This window comes from Triticum aestivum, chromosome 7A (assembly GCF_018294505.1).
Source record: "Triticum aestivum cultivar Chinese Spring chromosome 7A, IWGSC CS RefSeq v2.1, whole genome shotgun sequence".
NCBI classification, from domain to species: Eukaryota; Viridiplantae; Streptophyta; class Magnoliopsida; order Poales; family Poaceae; genus Triticum; species Triticum aestivum.
Genome location: NC_057812.1, coordinates 615,184,456 through 615,202,984, shown reverse-complemented (window position 1 = coordinate 615,202,984; position 18,529 = coordinate 615,184,456). Strand labels below are relative to the sequence as shown.

Here is an 18,529-nt window from a genome sequence, read left to right as displayed (position 1 = left end):
GCAAAAACTTTTTCTCAAGTGCGGATTAATTAAGGAGCGTGCCACAGACAAAACGGGGCGCGCGGTCAAAAACGAAAAGGTGGATGGAGTTGCGTTTCACGGGGTGTTTGTTTCCAGGGACTTTTTTGTGTAGGGACTAGAAAAAATCCCTCTTAGAGACTTTTTTATCAAACGGAAGAGACTTTTTAGGGACTAAACTAGTCATTTGGGACTAAATGAAGAAGACTATCAAGGAGTCTTTTTGGGATTTTTTGGGACTTTTCCAACAATGCCCCTCCATGCACCCATTGGCCGTCATCCCATATTGCTTAATTGTTATTTTTCTATATATTAGGGGCAACATGGTCATTTAATAACCTCTACGAAGGGATTAGAGACTTTTTAGTCTCTGAAAACAAACAGGGAAGGACTTTTTACGGACTAGAGACTTCCCTATCTCTTTCCCTATCTCTTTCCCTTTCCTTCTTCCTCCACTCTCCTCTCTCTCTCTCTCTCTGCTTTCTGGTACTTTCAGCGAGCCGGCCACGCTTCCCTTTCCTCCATTGGTGACTGGTGAGTGCACGCATCTCCATCTTCTCTCTCTCTCACTCTCTCTCTCTCTGGCCTCTGTCTCTGCATTCCGTGTGCGACATTTGTTTATCTCTCAGAGTGAACTTGTGTGTCGATTAACTAAGGACAAGCCCTGGGCGAGGAAAAAGGCAGGGTTGCCGTTGCCGAGCTCTCCAGTCCGCCGCCTCAGTGCTCCCTTCGTCAGCATCCACCTATCCCTCCCTCTCTCTCTCTCTCTCTCCCTCTCCCTCAGACCCCTGTGTCCACTCCACTGCACTGCACTGCACAGGATCCTCCATAAATACTCTCGCCCCCCCTCCCAACAAGTCCCGCAGCTAAGCTAGCGCACCACCACCACACATCCTGCCTCCCTGCTTCCGCCTCCAACTGCGACGCCGGCCGGCAGGTCACATACGAGGGTCGCCGGCGCCGGGTCGGGTGTAAGTTGATGGCGAGAGCCGGCTAAGATTCCATCCCATTCGTTAATCCGTGAACCATCCACGCCACACTAGCTAGCGCGAGAACCACACTCCTTGTCTACTCACTTGCTGCCGGCGCGTATCACGTGCAGGTTCTTTCCACAGGACCAAGAAAACGCCAAGAGTGCGAGGGAGGGAGATGGCGGGCAGGCAGGAGAAGAGCTACTTCGACGTGCTGGGCATCTGCTGCCCGTCGGAGGTGCCGCTGGTGGAGAAGCTCCTCGAGCCGCTCGCCGGCGTGCACAAGGTCACCGTCGTCGTGCCCTCCCGGACCGTCATCGTCGTGCACGACGCCGCCGCCATCTCCCAGGCCCAGATCGGTGAGGCAATCAACGCATGCGTCAAGTCGTTGCTTTGGCTCTTCCAGCGCTTCTTTCTTCCTGAACCGGATCCAACATGTGTCCCTGCTCTCTACTACTCTCCTTCTCGACCCAAAATAATCTTTGCTCATCGCACAAATACTACCCGTCGATAAAAGCACACACAACTGAACAACCAACTACGGGTCGACAGTCGTGACCCACTGGTCGCGTCGTGTCGCATAAGTCAACCTAGAGGTGTGCTAAAAGTTTTGGTTATCACTCCCAGTGATCTAAACGCTTTTATATCTTTTTATAGAGGGAGTATTTATTTACTGAGGAAGTACCTTCTTGAACCCATATTAATAATCGCTGACTCCGAATAATTTTACACCTGCAATGCAACAACACATACAGAAACTGAAGCCTTTTCCCGGCCGCTCATTCCTTTTGTCGTTTCAGTCAAGGCGCTGAACCAGGCAAGGCTAGAGGCGTCGGTGCGGGCGTACGGCGGCGCAGGCCAGAACAAGATCAACAAATGGCCGAGCCCCTACGTGCTCGTCTGCGGCGTCCTCCTGGTCGTCTCGCTCTTCGAGCACTTCTGGCGCCCGCTGAGGTGGCTCGCGCTCGTCGCCACGGCCGCCGGCCTGCCGCCCATCGTTCTCAGAAGCGTCGCCGCCGCGCGGAGGCTCACCCTGGACGTCAACATACTCATGCTCATCGCAGGTAAGTTTGTATTTTCTTTTTCTGCCAGGTGAATGTGGATGTGGCCGGGTCATGTCACCCCAGATAGGGTATCAGATTCCTTTAGCACAAAGTAACATTTTCTTCCGGGCATTGTTTTTAGAGATTTTGTTTGTGTACCAGAATTAACTCTGAGAAAACCAAGTCTCGTTTGATGCTATATTTGTGAGATCTTATGTGAAAGACCCATGCAAAATTCCAACTAAAAAATTCCGTGCGAATTCTTTTTCTTTTTCCTTTTATACGTTATGTCACTTGACTGAGATTTGGTTAAGTCTTGGTAGACTGATATTTAGCCACACCTTTCTTACATGTTTTACTTTACCGCCACCTTTTCAGTTGCTGGGGCAATTGCACTCAAGGACTACTCCGAGGCTGGCTTCATCGTCTTCCTCTTCACCACGGCCGAGTGGCTCGAGACAAGGGCGAGCTGCAAGGTCTCACAATCTCATTCCTCTCTCTCTCTCTCTCTCTCTCTCTCTCTCTCTCTCTCTCTCTCTCTCTCTCTCTCTCTCTCTCTCTCTCTCTCTCTCTCGCACACACACACACACACACACACACACACACACATAGTTTGATCGAAAAAAGGAAGAAAAGAAGAAATAGTTTCGATCTTTAGGCTCAAAAGAGGAAACAGTTGCATGATTGCCGAGGTCCTCTCATTAGAACCCACTTAGCAGTAAAGGGGTCCAGAGGCTTGTGGGATCTGGACGTGCACTAGCTAGCTAGCCCCCATACATCTTTACCAACAGATTTTTTGTCTGCCATTGCTCGCCGTTTGGCTGGGCCGTTTGAGCATGCCCTCTGCTGGCCGGAAATTGTCAGCCAAGCGACAACAAGTGCTTTATACCTAGTGGAGTTAGATAATCAGGGAACCTAGTTATTCCTTGGAAAGAAGGCTGGCAGGCAAAATGCAACTTTATTATTAGTCCCCGGCAAATTTTATGATTGTCCCTCTTACCTCCCCTTTTCATATGAGAGGTAAGATCCTAAGACTACATAATAGATCTTAATCATTGATTTGATTAAGTAGTGGTCTAATTAAATCTTACATTCTTATCCCTCATGCATGTGAAAAGAGGAGGTAAGAGGGAGCATGTTAAAATTAGTCGTACTCCCCCACTAAAAGCAATACATCTCTTAGTACTGCAAGTTCTTAAAGGCATTTTTTGGTTAATAAGATGGCCGTATGCATCTTTCTGATGCAGAGGCCGGGGAATTCCCCCTTTTCGAAAAAAAAAGGTGCTATCCTTTTCCATGCGAGAAAATGATTAGATGCTCCGTTGACGTGTACAGGCCACTGCCGGGATGGCGTCGCTGATGAGCATGGCACCACAGAACGCCGTGCTAGCAGAGACGGGGCAGGTGGTCGCGGCCCAGGACGTGAAGGTCAACACGGTGATCGCTGTCAAGGCGGGGGAGGTCGTTCCGATAGACGGCGTCGTCGTCGACGGGCGGAGCGAGGTCGACGAGCAGACCCTCACCGGAGAGTCCTTCCCGGTGGCCAAACAGACGGACTCGGAGGTCTGGGCCGGCACCCTCAACATAGACGGTATGAGCTCACAGACATTGTCTCAGTTTTGTCCTGTCAAAAAGAAAAAGAAAATGTCTGTGCTCTGTATACATTACTGGCAATGGTGATTTCAGGCTACATTTCCGTGAGGACCACGGCCATGGCCGACAACTCGGCGGTGGCCAAGATGGCGAGGCTGGTTGAAGAGGCCCAGAACAGCAGATCGGAGACGCAGAGGCTCATCGACACCTGCGCCAAGTACTACACGCCTGGTATATAATTAAGCTGCTAAATAGATTCAGATACTTGCACAAAAACAGTTGATCATCATTTGGGTTTTCTTTTCTCATTGTTTTCCATGAGTGCACCTGCAGCGGTGATCGTCATGGCAGCGGCGGTGGCGGTGACGCCAGTGATCGTGAGAGCGCGCAACCTCAGGCACTGGTTTCAGCTGGCCCTGGTGCTTCTGGTGAGCGCCTGCCCGTGCGCTCTGGTTCTGTCGACGCCGGTCGCCACCTTCTGTGCGCTGCTCAAGGCCGCCAGGACCGGGCTGCTCATCAAAGGAGGGGATGTGCTCGAGTCCTTGGCCGGGATCAAAGTCGCGGCTTTCGACAAAACCGGCACAATCACTAGCGGAGAGTTCTCCGTCGCGGAGTTCCGGGCAGTCGGAGAACGTGTTACAAAGCAACAGCTGCTCTACTGGTGAGTGCCAGTCCCCTGTACATGTCACGCTCTGAACTGAATCAACTTCTTCTGGCACTCTTGTTTTCTTCAAGTTTCTTGTGTGTTGCGTATTTATGTATATCTACTTAATTTCATGGATTCTGCAGGGTGTCGAGCGTGGAGAGCAGGTCGAGCCACCCAATGGCAGCTGCCCTTGTTGATTGTGCTCGATCAAACTCGGTGGAACCGAAATCGGAGAATGTGGTGGAGTTTCAGATTTACCCCGGTGAGGGGATTTACGGTGAAATCGACGGGCAAGGCGTATACGTCGGGAACAGAAGAATCTTGTCGAGGGCTTCATGTGAAACAGGTTGGTAAAGAAATGTGAATCTTCATGTGAAACAGTTCTGTTGCTAGTTAGCACTTAGCACTGCACCGAACCTCGGGAATATCCCTTGTCTGAAACACTGTTTTTTTGAGTTAGTAAATAATCTTGTTAGAATATTTTCATGTTCTAGTTCCAGAGGTAAATGACATCAAAGGGGTCACCGTTGGATACGTGGCCTGCAACAAGGAGTTGGTCGGGCTATTCGGTCTCTCGGACGTCTGCCGAACTGGATCGGCAGAAGCCATCAGGGAGCTGAGATCCATGGGCATCAAGTCAGTGATGCTCACAGGCGATAGCACTGCCGCTGCCACCTATGCCCAGAACCAGGTAAAAATAAAATCTCTGGCAGTTGTGCAGTCTCTTCATTTCTAGGACCCAAACAGCCTCTAACTAACTAGTGTGTTTCTGGCAGCTGGGAAATGTTCTAGCCGAGGTTCACTCTGAACTTTTGCCGGAAGACAAGGTGCGGATCGTCGACGAGCTCAAGGCGAGGGACGGCCCCACGCTGATGGTCGGCGACGGCATGAACGACGCCCCGGCGCTGGCCAGGGCCGACGTCGGCGTCTCCATGGGCGTGTCCGGCTCGGCCGTCGCCATGGAGACGAGCCACGTCACGCTCATGTCCAACGACGTCCGCAGGATCCCCAAGGCCATCCGGCTGGCGAGGAGGACGCGCCGGACCATCGTCACCAACATCGTCTTCTCTGTCGCGACGAAGCTCGCCATCGTCGGGCTCGCGCTCGCCGGGCACCCGCTCGTCTGGGCGGCGGTGCTGGCGGACGTCGGCACGTGCTTGCTGGTGATCATGTACAGCATGATGTTGCTGAGGGGGGGAGACGGCGGGAGGGGGAAGAAATGCTGCGCTTCTTCTCACCATGGATCTCGCCCCGGGAAGCATGGCATGTCCCACCATTGCTCGGGCGGCTGCGCGGATTCGTCGTCTGCTGGTGGCCATGCTTGCGGCGATGAACATCATCAGCACGGGCATGGGCATGGCGACCACAAAGAGCCCGGCACCCCCCACCACCCCCAGAGGCATGGATGTGAAGGTCATGGCCATGGCCACTGCAAAGAACCGAGCAAGCTGCACCCCACGGACAGCCACCACTGTCAAGATCATGGTCAGGGCCACCACCACAGCAAAGAGGCGAGCAGCCAATTGGTGACAAGAAAGAACATTTCCCATGGCCATGGCCAGCGCAAAGAGAAGCACGACGAGCACAGCACCAGCTCGGCCGAGGCAATCCAAGAGCACTCCATACTGATCGACGCGTCAGCTGCTGACCAGCAACAAATCCAATGCAGTCACCAGAGCGAAGAGCACGAGGAGGAAAACTGCGGGCGTCACGCCAAGGCGAAAGCCTGCGCCCCAGCTCCGGCCGACTGCTGCGACACGGTACGCGACGAGGGATGCGGAACCAAAGCGGGGGGCGTGTGCTCGAGCCGGCGGGCCGGTTGCGCTGCCGGAGAAACCAGGCGGTGTTGCCGGAGCGCCAGGGCGAGCAGGTGCGGCGGCGGCGGCGGCCACGCAAGCATGCTGACGATGCCTGAGATCGTGGTGGAGTAGGATGGAACTACTCTACAGTATACATCAGCAGCAGCTCAAGAAGAGGGCTTTGCTGCTGCTGAAAATCGGTGGGGATGGGATGGGATGGGATGGGATGCCGCTTTCTTGCGTCCTTTGCCTGTTGATTGATCCGGCTTCGAGTAACAGTAGAAATGGGATCGTAACGTCCTAATAGGCTCCTTTTAAGAGAAGTTCGTGTTTGTTTTTATATTGGCCAAGGTGTAGCTTACTTGAGTTTTGTGTTTATCAAAGACCTCTAAATCGGCTAGGTTATGAGGAGTCTCCCATGAATGTCACATGGACTTGTGTCTTCAACTGGTAGAATAAAGCAGCCAATGCTCTATGTGTTTCGTAAATCTTCTTCAACTTCGACTACGAATATACGAAAACATAATTTCGTTCATAATAAGACCAAAATAGTCGAAATTACTAAATTCCAAACCACCGAGATTTCGCAACAAATCCGGACGCATCACCTAGCGTTGGATTGGGATCGAGCAGCAGCCATCTTCGTTTGATTTTTCTTCCATTTCTCCACCATCCCGCAATTATTGAGCGGCCGGTTTGCGCCATGATCTTCGTTTGATTTTTCTTCCATTTCTCCACCATCCTGCAATTATTGAGCGGCCGATTTTTCTTCCATTTCTCCACCATCCCACAATTATTGAGCGGCCGATTTGTGCCCCTCAAACATTGCTAGTAGGCAACTTCGAATGCTGCTGATGAGGGAATCATGTACTAGTGTAATGATGTTATTTTCTTGTGGAGTCTTTCATTATAGATTTACACATTGACGATGAAAGTCGGAGATGTATTGACTACAACTATTTTAAAATGGTATCCCCCGGTTCATATTAATTGTCTTCAATTTAGTACTAAAGTTATACTAAACCAGGACAATCAATATGGATCGGAGAGAGCAATTATTTTGAAGGGGAGTATAAAGCTACCTGCTACCCTTAGAGGGCTATACCACCCAAAGATCCATCAACAATTTGTGCTTTGAGAAAGAAAAAAGATCAACATTTTCTATTACAAGATAAATATGCTATGAATACATATTCAATGATGAATCTATTGATTTGGTATGTTAATCTTATTTTTATAAACTTGGCCAGATTTAAGGAAGTAACCAATTCTCAGTCGATTTTATAAGTTTGCTCATAAAAATCTAAGAAAAGCATCCAGCATGTAATTAAAATATGTTTATCTAGCACAAATAAATGTAATGTGGTCTCACTCGACTAATAATTAATTGATTCCCAGTCAATTTTACAAATACGTTCATATAGATATTACAAAATATCAGTCTTTCTATTATAATTCATTCATATAGTGCAAAAGATTCAGACTACTACGCAATGGCAAAGACGCAAAATAAAAGACGCCCGTCTGCTTTAGCATCTCAGTCAGACGAACTGGCTCATTTCAGGTGCCCCCAATTTTTTTTTTGACTCATTTCAGGCACATACTAGATCAGGCATCAATTTCATAAAACAGAGCACTTCTGTCAGACGAACTGGTTCATTTAGTTTTGCAGTTGCCACTGTTCTACACCAGCAAAAATCGCCATTCAAAGAGCTGCTACTAAAATAGCCTAACCATTGAGAGAATTTGCTTCAGAGATCAGCAGGCCAGGTCAGGTGCCATCTGAAAACGTGCAAACCTCTGCTAAACAAGCAGTTGTATTCTGACACCAGCTACAACACAACAGCACCTGGACTGCAGCGCCACGGCGGGCAACAATCGGTGTGAAGAAAGAATCCTTGAGGCATCCGTCATACTCATATGACGGTGAAATTCGAGAAAATGTTCATCAGAGTGTCGAGCGCCTCGGGATAAAATTTCCGTGCGAATAGGTAGCAGGGCCTCTTCATGCCGTTCCACATGCACGGTCTTCGCTGCATTTCGTGCTGCAAGAACATGATGAATAGTGAGATTCTCCACGGAGAAGGGGATGATGTTGACGGTGATGATTCACAGCCATGTGGTTGCAGAAAATGTATAAGCAGCAACTTGGCACTTTGTGGGTTCAGTGGAATTGTTCATTAGGGGGAATAATCAAAATAATAACTATATACCTTTGCATTGCTGGTCACATGAACACTCTCGTCAATGGACTGCAAACATTTCATGTTTAGTTAGACAAATTCCAAAACTATGCATTGTGCACAAATTAACTAAATATAATAACACCCCCGTTCCCCTCCTCCTCCTGTTTTCATTTTTTTTTATGTGCGAGTATAACTCACCGCTATACTTTTAAGCAGTTCAAAGCTTGTGTCAACAGCCCTATAAACTTTAGGATGCCATTTTCCTTCAGACCAATCAACACGTGTCACTGACCAGTTCGCGATTCCGGTTGGATCAACCATCTGCAGGCACAATAGTAGTATGATATTACTGGTGCCTAAAGTACAAAAAGAAAGAAAAAACTGGTTAGGAGCTTCTGAGTGCTTACGTTAAATAAGGTTGGCAGATAGTGCTCATCAGAATAGCAGTTATGATATTCATTTCCAGGCTGCAAAGTGCAATGATCACAAGATGAGTGGCAACATACAAATCAGGAAAGAACAATGATCTGATTTCCACGAAACTACAGAAAAAGAAATCAAACAACCTTGTAGGTCATGGAAAATCGGCAATTGATTAGAAGAACGTAGTACTACTAACTTAAAACAGTGATATAGCAGCCCTCTCTATGTTTTCCGCTTTACAGTTCTAGACCACAATGCTGAATATTGTACATAAACAGGATACATAATCCAGATATGAATAGCTAGGTCGACAGTAATAGTTATCATGAGCAATGAATCATAATCCACAATTTCACCCTTGTTTCAGTAGCTGTCTGTTTATGTGTTTCAAAAGAACTACAATAGTCCAGTTTGGACAAAACTCTGTACCCGGGTTTCATTTGCTAATGGAACCAAGGGGCAAGGAGCTTGGTTCCCTGGTGACCTAAAGATCATTTGAAACTCATGACCATGAAAAAACAAAGTGGGCCTGTACTATTATGTGATAGCTGAATCATTAAGACCAAACAAGACTAGCTGAAACAACTGTTATGCGGTAGCATGGAGATTTACCTTTTTTTTCATATGTACTATTACTAAGGTATAAAATGTTGCATATCATACAAAGGGCAAATGCCTTACAGTCATACACAAACATCTAGGGGGGGGGGGGGGGGGGGGGGCATTATGGCAATATAATTCTCAAGGAAAAGGCACAGCATGATATTTTTCTTTGGTTTTCTTCGAAATTAGCTGATATGTACCTTACAGTAACGTTTGAACTTTCCATAGTAAAGAGTGTCAACAAGTATAAGAACTGCATGCTGCCGTTTCACCGTGAACCACTGCAAGAGGAGAACACGCCAGAATGTGGGATGTTAGGCTATAGGAAAACATGCCAACTGTTTAAATTAGAAAACAGATGGCTACTGAAATTCAAAAAATTGTTTTTAAGTTCTGAAAGTGCAAAGAGAAGAAAAATGTGATGCAACAATTGGCAACCATATGATACAAGAAGGGCTGTTAAATTATTCTTGTCATTTTTGCGAGGTTTCTGATAATCCAATTTTATGCGATTAAATAACTTGAATTTGGTAAAGGAGAAAAGGATTCCACTTTCCAGGGAAATCAAGCATAGAAATTATCACCTGTGCACCCTTTCTCCAATCCCTCTTGATGATTTCAGGTAACATATGCTCAGAGTATCTACCTGCTCCATGTGGACCAGGATCATCGAAACTGAACAATAATTGGCATGTCAATGGTGAGGCCATGATGTGTGTACCAATAATGAATAAGAGGGAAACAACAGGTCCTCAATCAGGCATATGTTCAGCTTAAAATATTAGAAAAAAAAACTTGCATCTATAGAGAATCATCTGTAACATAACCTTCAGGACGCTCACTTACGAGTCAACAAAGCTGATGTTTGTTTCCATGAGATAACTATATACATAATCGAAGTTATGCAGTGGTACACAACTGCAATAAAAAACAAAGCATCAGGATAAGGGTATTCAATTTAAATTTAGATGAGAACAAAGGAAATGACTAACCTCTCAGACAGCAAAACAAAATGCTGGTTATCAGCATCTTGCAGTGCATTTGCCAAGAGCCTCCTCTCTGCATCAATCATAGTAACTGTACCCCAGACCACCTACAGGTAAATTGAACTATTACTTTTTCAAACAATTAAAATGTCAAACTGTGAAACAGACTTAGATCGACTATGCTTATCAGGCAGCAGGCGACTTTACAGGGTATGATAGTGCCCACAAACCATACTGGTTCAAGAGCATTAACAGACTCTGAGCCTTGACTACAAACTACACCATTCCATGAAAATAGAGTGGGGATGAATGTATTATATACTCCCTCCGTCCCATAATATAAAAACATTTTGTAAGCTGTTTTAGCTTGCAAAATGTTCTTATATTATGGGACGGAGGGAATAGAATATTAGAAAACCTTTAATTTCTAGATCAATTCAAAAAGTATGAAACAAGGCTCTAAATCAATACAAACAGTGTAAAAAGAGGCGATCTCTAAATCCATTTTAGTAATTTACCTTTTCACTCCGAATATCCCTGCCGGCGAATATTGGACTTGCATGAACTGTCTTTTCTCTTGATGCATGCACATATATTGTGTATCGGTCTTCATGTCCCTGAAACAATACATCCAAGCAGCTGGATTCAGTATTCAATATCCATGCACATGCAACTAGCAAGTGAGCACATCCCGTACTTTTCATGGGGTAGGTCTATTAATTTTAAGTTTTATCATAAGACAGGCATGACAATTAATAATCCATTTCTTCCAAATAGGAGAAGACATTAGTATTAGTAGCACATTATGCAAGTTCAACCACTGAGGTGTACAAATTTCCAGTTAAGACTAGACAGAGATGTATTGATTTTAATTTTGCAAATAGTGCCAAAAATCGTACCATGAAGAACTTTTCCCAAAGCTTCTCAAAAGGCAATGAACTGGGTGTCAAGAACATGAAAGCAATCTTCGGATTCTTTGACTGAACAGGCTGTGACAGAACAAGGTCTCGCATTACAGCACGAGCAGCTATCTCATCATCAGTATATACTCTCACAGGTTCTAGAGGAGGCTGAGAACCACAGGAATTGGACAAGTAGCAACCAGTGTAATGTTGGGGTTTATAAAGATAAGCTCCAGTGACTATCGCACAGACAAAAGCAATCAAGACGATGACCCAGAGAGGCCTTCTAGATGAAGTTCTGTTGCGTGGTGCCATGATCCAGGTGTGTGTGTAGCAATGACAGAGCTTCAGAATCTACATTTACAAGGCTTCACTTCTATAATCATGCTAAAACATCATTCCGGCAGGATTGTTGAAACTATGAAAACCTGGAAACACAGTAAAAAGGATAATTCGAGGTTAATGCTATTTTATCAGCAGACCATATGTTTAACAATCTGGAAAGATGCAATAATAAAAGGCTACACCACTTAACAATGGAGCAACAACCTATCTAAGCAAAAGGGGGCCTCAATTGAGGGCATTGTCATGGAATCTGAAGACAGATAATGTTGCACATCCGCAAAGTACTTGAGACAGGTGCTGCTTTGATTGGAAATCTGTGGGGTGCAGCTACAGGAGGGACGGAATCCCTGCTGTGCTGTTTGTGTTAACACATTTGGCTTTGTTTATGACTGATTCATAACTTGTACTAGCAACTACTTCCTCCACTCAGAATTAGTTGAAGCTCAAACGGATGTATCCAGCACTGAAATACGTCCAGATACATCCTGAGCGTCAGCTAATTGCGGGCGGAGGGAGTAAAAAAAGGCCAGACCCAGTGCTAGAATTATACACCCTCTGTTTGAAACGTGCGTAGATTCACTCATTTCAGCGACAGTTAATTGATTCCGAACGGAGGTAGTACGCAGTGGAGTGCAGAGTGGCCGCGTTGAACCCAGGACCTCTTGTACTACTCCTGCAAATTGCACTGACTCTCATACACGCCGATTGCATGCTTCAGATGATGACTCTCTCATTTCCCTTTCGCGGATAAGCAATCCCGCCAAACCCTCTAAGAGGGTCGAGGTGGCGTCGAGGCTCTCCAGCAAGTGGAGAACTCAAATCAAAACCCCAGATTAGCATAATTTCCCTGACGAGGTGCCATGAAACTCCCCGAAATGGAAGACCACTAAAATTTCCTCATCTACAGTTACTGCGCAACAGAAACCCTATGTACTTTAGGCTAAACATAAAGTTGACACGCCCACAAACACACAACAATAATTCCCCAAACCAGCAGTCCAGCCCCCCCCCCCCCCCCACCCACCCCACCCCCCGCCTCCCCAAAATAAAAAGAACTGTTCACCCCTTCCGTAGAACCAAACCCCTATCCCCTAACCTCGCAGGCGCATCGAAGAGCGCGGCCAGGAGAAGGCGCCTGGAAATCCCGGCCGCCTTTCCATTTCCACAGCAACCCGAACGGCGGCCCGGGTAAATGCTACTCCGGATTCGGACTGAAACAAAAGGGGGGTCGTGGCATACCCGGTTCAGGCGGCGGATCTCCGCCGGCGCGAGCTCGCCGACGCTTCGGATTGGGGAGCGGGGGGGAGGGCTGGAGAGATCTGTCGAGGCGACGGAACAGAAAGGTGGGGAGGATTCCTGGGGGGAGGGGGGAGTGGGGGGCGAGGTGGAAAGGGGGGGAGAGAATGGAGAGGAGTTACACTTTTCTGTGCCTGCGCTACCAAAAGCAGGAAAGAGCCATCCGGGGAAGCGCCTGAGCACCGTGCCAGAGTCTTGTTGTCGCACATAGTAGTAGGACGAGGCTCGGCCGTGGAATCCCAAGTGGCCCTGGGCTGGCATATGGGCTCTATGTAGCTTTTGTTGCTTCTGCCAGCCTCACACGTGTTTTGGCGTTTCGCCCAGGTTTTATCGCCCGGCCAAAGGGCATAAAAGAGATGAACTCTAGCGAGATGCGTGGTGTGATGATCATTAATAAGCTAAAAAGTACTCCCTCCATTCCATAATGTAGTGCTTCCTCTATCCTCGTGTTTCAACTTTGACCGTAAATTTAACTACCAAAACCGATTGTGGCGGGAGCAAAAGTTATATCAGTGAATTCGTATTTGAAAGAAGTTTTTAATTATGTAATTTTTTCTCCCGCCGCAGTCGGTCTCGTTCGTTAAATTTATAGTCAAAGTTTGACCTCGGGAAGCGCGGGCGCACTATATTTAGAATCGAGGGAGTACTAATTTAAGATTGTGAAATTGAATTGAACCCTTTGGTTGTCTTTTCATTAGAAAGCCTTTTGCTGGAAGATAATGTCGCCATTACTCGCCTCTGCATCAGCCCCCGACTCTCAGGAGCATCAACTTCTCTGCTCCTTACACAAAGGGGTCTTCCCTTTTCCATGAGCTGGTCATTGAGGACACCCCTTGCTTTGAGAAGTTGCTGCCACTCAGTCCAGACTATGGTCCGACGACTGTTCGGGTAATCTGAGCACCTAAGCTGCAGGTATTGGGTGTGCTATCAAAGGGCATATCCAAACTCCACATTGGAATCACAATTTTTCAAGTAACAACAGCCTCCTACAATCCAGCAATGAGAATTCACATGTCTGCAAGTATTTGTTTTTATTTCGGTTTGCCATTTTCATCAGAAAGTGGCTGCCATCAAGTTGACAACCACAATGCGCATGGTGAAGGTTTTGGTTTTCGAATCTGTTGGCCCTAATCTTGATGCAGTAATTGACTCCCTCAAATGCTTTCCCTTCTTGGAGAGGCGGTATATTCTTGTGAGTATTCATATTTGCTTGTCTGAACTATCAACATCGGCATGACTGACATGTCCTCTAACCCATGAACCTGTCTTCACTTTGTTTGTTCTCTCCATCTCTAGTTGCAGCTACGGATGGAGATGAAAAATGTGCAAAAATATGACCCACTGGATCCAATTGAATGCCTTGATAGCTATCTCAAAAGAGTGGTGTGAAGGAAATACGCCCTAGAGGCAATAATAAAGTTGTCATTTATATTTCCTTTATATCATGATAAATGTTTATTATTCATGCTAGAATTGTATTAACCGGAAACTTAGTACATGTGTGGATACATAGACAAACAGAGTGTCACTAGTATGCCTCTACTTAACTAGCTCGTTAATCAAAGATGGTTAAGTTTCCTAGCCATGGACAAAGAGTTGTTATTTGATAAACGGGATCACATCATTAGATAATGATGTGATTGACCTGACACATCCGTTAGCTTAGCACTTTGATCGTTTAGTTTACTGCTATTGCTTTCACCATGACTTATACATGTTCCTATGATTATGAGATTATGCAACTCCTGAATATCGGAGGAACACTTAGTGTGCTATCAAATGTAACTGGGTGACTATAAAGATGCTCTACAGGTGTCTCCGATGGTGTTTGTTGAGTTGGCATAGATCGAGATTAGGATTTTTCACTCCGTGTATCGGAGAGGTATCTCTGGGCCCTCTCGGTAATGCACATCACAATAAGCCTTGCAAGCAATGTGACTAATGAGTTAGTTATGGGATGTTGCATTATGGAACAAGTAAAGAGACTTGCCGGTAACGAGATTGAACTAGGTATTGAGATACCGATGATCGAATCTCGGGCAAGTAACATACTGATGACAAAGGGAACATCGTATGTTGTTATGCGGTTTGACCGATAAAGATCTTCGTAGAATATGTAGGAACCAATATGAGCATCCAGGTTCCGCTATTGGTTATTGACCGGAGATGAGTCTCGGTCATGTCTACATAGTTCTCAAACCCGTAGGGTCTGCATGCTTAACGTTCGGTGACGATCGGTGTTATGAGTTTATGTGTTTTGATGTACCGAAGGTAGTTCGGAGTCCTGGATATGATCACGGACATGACGAGGAGTCTCATAATGGTCGAAACATAAAGATCGATATATTGGAAGCCTATGTTTGGACATCGAGATGGTTCCGGGTGAGTTCGGGCATATACCGGAGTACAGGGATGTTATCGGAACCCCTCGGGAAGTATATGTGCCTTATTGGGCCATAGTGGGAGAGAGGAGAAGGGAGCCTAGGAGGGGGCGCAAAGTGCTTTATCCGGATCACTTGTAACTGTGATTATTCCATTAGGCCCCGGCATTTTAAGCTTCATGTACCCGTAATGGGGTATGGCTTGGAAGCGTGAGAAGGCGTCCCGCCCCAAAAGGGCGTGATATCCGCCATTGAAGGGGGTCATGTGGAAGAGCAACTCTTCAGACCTGTAATTCTCAGGCGTGCCGAATACTACATCAAGTTTGATTTCCCCCGAACATCGTGCTTCTCGACTTGGGATGATGCCTCGAAAGGCGGTACTGCTTTGCTCGATGCGGGCCTTGTCAATTTGCATTTTGTCGAGTGTGTCCTCGTAGATGAGGTTAAGTCCACTACCGCCATCGATGAGCACTTTGGTGAGTCGAAAGCCATCCACAATTGGGTTTAAGACCAAGGCGGCTGGTGCTCAGACTGATCGGGCCCTTGGTTCGTCGTCCGCGGTGAAAGTTATTGTTGTGTCGTTCCAAGGGCTCATTGCAGTTACTTGGTTGATTTCGGCGAGGTCGTGGAGTGCCCTTTTGCGCCGATTATTTGAAGAGAAGGTCTCCAAGACCGTAAAGACGTTAAGATCATCATCCTCCGGAGAATGCTTCTCTGGAGTAGCGTTGGTGAGGATGGCCTCACCGCTTTTAGCCACTTGTCGGAGTACCCAACATGCCCGAAGGATGTGAGTTGGTTCAGTGCTCGGCGTCGCATGTATCTGACAGGGTTTGTCGAGGAGTTCGTCAAGAATTGTTCTGTATCCCGTAAAGGGTTTGTTTTTCTTGCCGACGGGCTTATGATCGGATGCCTCATAAAGGTGTATCCGTTTTGCCCGTGTGGTGGACTGCTTAAAGGCAACAGGTTCCAACCAGGATTTCTGGGCCTTCCATGTGCTTTCCATCGCGCAGTACTTCTGTACTAAGTGTGATAATTCCGTAAAGTTTTGTATGCGACGGCGGTTGAGGGCGTTTAGAATTCCCTTGTCCGTACAATTACGATAAAAAACCGAAACTGCATCGTCATCACAGCAATCTTTAATCTTGTTTTTAACAAGGAGGAATCTAGCCCAGAAGTGATGGACCATTTCCTAAGGTTGTTGCCGTACATACATTAGGTCACATATGTCTGGAAGGCCTGAATTACTTGGAGAGTATTGATTGTGGTGGGTGGGTGGGCTAAAACCCGGATCCCGACCCAAGATTGAATCCGGAGCTTGAAAAATCTCCGGGGTCACCCGTTCAGGTCCAGGAAGATCCAAGTGCTTTCCGGGCCCTATGTCCGACCCTGAGTTCGGAGGACGTGAAGTCTCTGTTGGGGAACGTAGTAATTTCAAAAAAATTCCTACGCACACGCAAGATCATGGTGATGCATAGCAACGAGAGGGGAGAGTGTTGTCTACGTACCCTCGTAGACCGAAGCGGAAGCGTTGACGCAACGTAGAGGAAGTAGTCGTACGTCTTCCCGGTCCAACCGATCCAAGCACCGTTACTCCGGGACCTCCGAGTTCTTGGCACACGTTCAGCTCGATGACGCTCCCCGGGCTCCGATCCAGCAAAGCTTCGGGGAGGAGTTCCGTCAGCACGATGGCGTGGTGACGATCTTGATGTTCAACCGTCGCAGGGCTTCGCCTAAGCACCGCTACAATATGACCGAGGTGTAATATCGTGGAGGGGGGCACCGCACACGGCTAAGGAACGATCATGAAGATCAACTTGTGTGTCCTAGGGTGCCCCCCTGCACCCATATATAAAGGAGCAAGGGGGGAGGCCGGCCGGCCCTATGGGGCGCGCCAAAGGGAGGGGGGAGTCCTCCTAGTTGGAGTAGGACTCCCCTTTCCTAGTCCAACTAGGAAGAAAGAGGGGGAAGGAAAGAGAGGGAGAGGGAGAGGGAAAGAGCCCCCCCCCGCTCCCTAGTCCAATTCGGACTCCCCATGGGGGGGCGCCACCTCCTGGGCTGCTGCCCTCTCTCTCCCCTCAGGCCCACTAAGGCCCAATACTTCCCCGGGGGGTTCCGGTAACCCCTCCGGCACTTCGGTTTTCTCCGAAATCACCCGGAACACTTCCGGTGTCCGAATATAGTCGTCCAATATATCGATCTTTATGTCTCGACCATTTCGAGACTCCTCATCATGTCCGTGATCACATCCGGGACTCCGAACAACCTTCGGTACATCAAAATACATAAACTCATAATGAAATTGTCATCGTAACGTTAAGCGTGTGGACCCTACGGTTCGAGAACAATGTAGACATGACCGAGACACGTCTCTGGTCAATAACCAATAGCGGAACCTGGATGCTCATATTGGTTCCTACATATTCTACGAAGATCTTTATCGGTCAGACCGCATAACAACATACGTTGTCCCCTTTGCCATCGGTATGTTACTTGCCCGAGATTCGATCGCCAGTATCTCAATACCTAGTTCAATCTCGTCACCGGCAAGTCTCTTTACTCGTTCCGTAATACATCATCTCACAACTAACTCATTAGTTGCAATGCTTGCAAGGCTTATGTGATGTGCATTACCGAGAGGGCCCAGAGATACCTCTCCGACAATCGAAGTGACAAATCCTAATCTCGAAATACGCCAACCCAACATGTACCTTTGGAGACACCTGTAGAGCACCTTTATAATCACCCAGTTACGTTGTGATGTTTGGTAGCACACAAAGTGTTCCTCCGGCAAACGGGAGTTGCATAATCTCATAGTCATAGGAACATGTATAAGTCATGAAGAAAGCAATAGCAACATACTAAACGATCGGGTGCTAAGCTAATGGAATGGGTCATGTCAATCAGATCATTCAACTAATGATGTGATCCCGTTAATAAAATAACAACTCTTTGTTCATGGTTAGGAAATATAACTATCTTTGATTAACGAGCTAGTCAAGTAGAGGCATACTAGTGACACTCTGTTTGTCTATGTATTCACACATGTATTATGTTTCCGGTTAATACAATTCTAGCATGAATAATAAACATTTATCATGATATAAGGAAATAAATAATAACTTTATTATTGCCTCTAGGGCATATTTCCTTCAGTCTCCCACTTGCACTAGAGTTAATAATCTAGATTACACAGTAATGATTCTAACACCCATGGAGCCTTGGTGCTGATCATGTTTTGCTCGTGGAAGAGGCTTAGTCAACGGGTCTGCTACATTCAGATCCGTATGTATCTTGCAAATCTCTATGTCTCCCACCTGGACTAGATCCCGGATGGAAT

At 46.9% G+C, this 18,529-nt stretch overlaps 2 protein-coding genes across 4 annotated transcripts; one reads left to right on the top strand and one right to left on the bottom strand.

Annotated features, from left to right (window-relative positions):
• The first annotated feature begins 466 nt into the window (after window positions 1-466).
• Window positions 467-6,545, top strand: LOC123148652 (cadmium/zinc-transporting ATPase HMA2). Of its 3 annotated transcripts, XM_044568130.1 has the most exons (10): window positions 724-989; window positions 1,121-1,348; window positions 1,790-2,053; window positions 2,411-2,508; window positions 3,368-3,623; window positions 3,719-3,856; window positions 3,959-4,286; window positions 4,415-4,617; window positions 4,766-4,962; window positions 5,048-6,545. In XM_044568130.1, exons 2-10 carry the CDS (start codon window positions 1,168-1,170, stop codon window positions 6,200-6,202), a joined length of 2,820 nt encoding a protein of 939 aa, XP_044424065.1. In that variant the 5' UTR covers window positions 724-989; window positions 1,121-1,167; the 3' UTR covers window positions 6,203-6,545. The 3 variants fall into 3 exon arrangements, with proteins under 3 accessions (XP_044424066.1, XP_044424067.1, XP_044424065.1); XM_044568131.1 differs by lacking the exons at window positions 724-989; window positions 1,121-1,348 and adding an exon at window positions 467-552; XM_044568132.1 differs by lacking the exons at window positions 724-989; window positions 1,121-1,348; window positions 2,411-2,508 and adding an exon at window positions 468-552.
• Window positions 6,546-7,674: 1,129 nt separating this feature from the next.
• On the bottom strand, window positions 7,675-12,923 carry LOC123148651 (glycosyltransferase BC10). The gene is made up of 11 exons (XM_044568129.1): window positions 12,755-12,923; window positions 11,168-11,598; window positions 10,787-10,885; window positions 10,275-10,375; window positions 10,129-10,200; window positions 9,867-9,957; window positions 9,483-9,563; window positions 8,664-8,723; window positions 8,455-8,577; window positions 8,284-8,322; window positions 7,675-8,115 (listed from the first exon to the last, which is right to left on the bottom strand). Exons 2-11 carry the CDS (start codon window positions 11,483-11,485, stop codon window positions 7,987-7,989), a joined length of 1,113 nt encoding a protein of 370 aa, XP_044424064.1. The 5' UTR covers window positions 11,486-11,598; window positions 12,755-12,923; the 3' UTR covers window positions 7,675-7,986.
• Window positions 12,924-18,529: the final 5,606 nt, after the last annotated feature.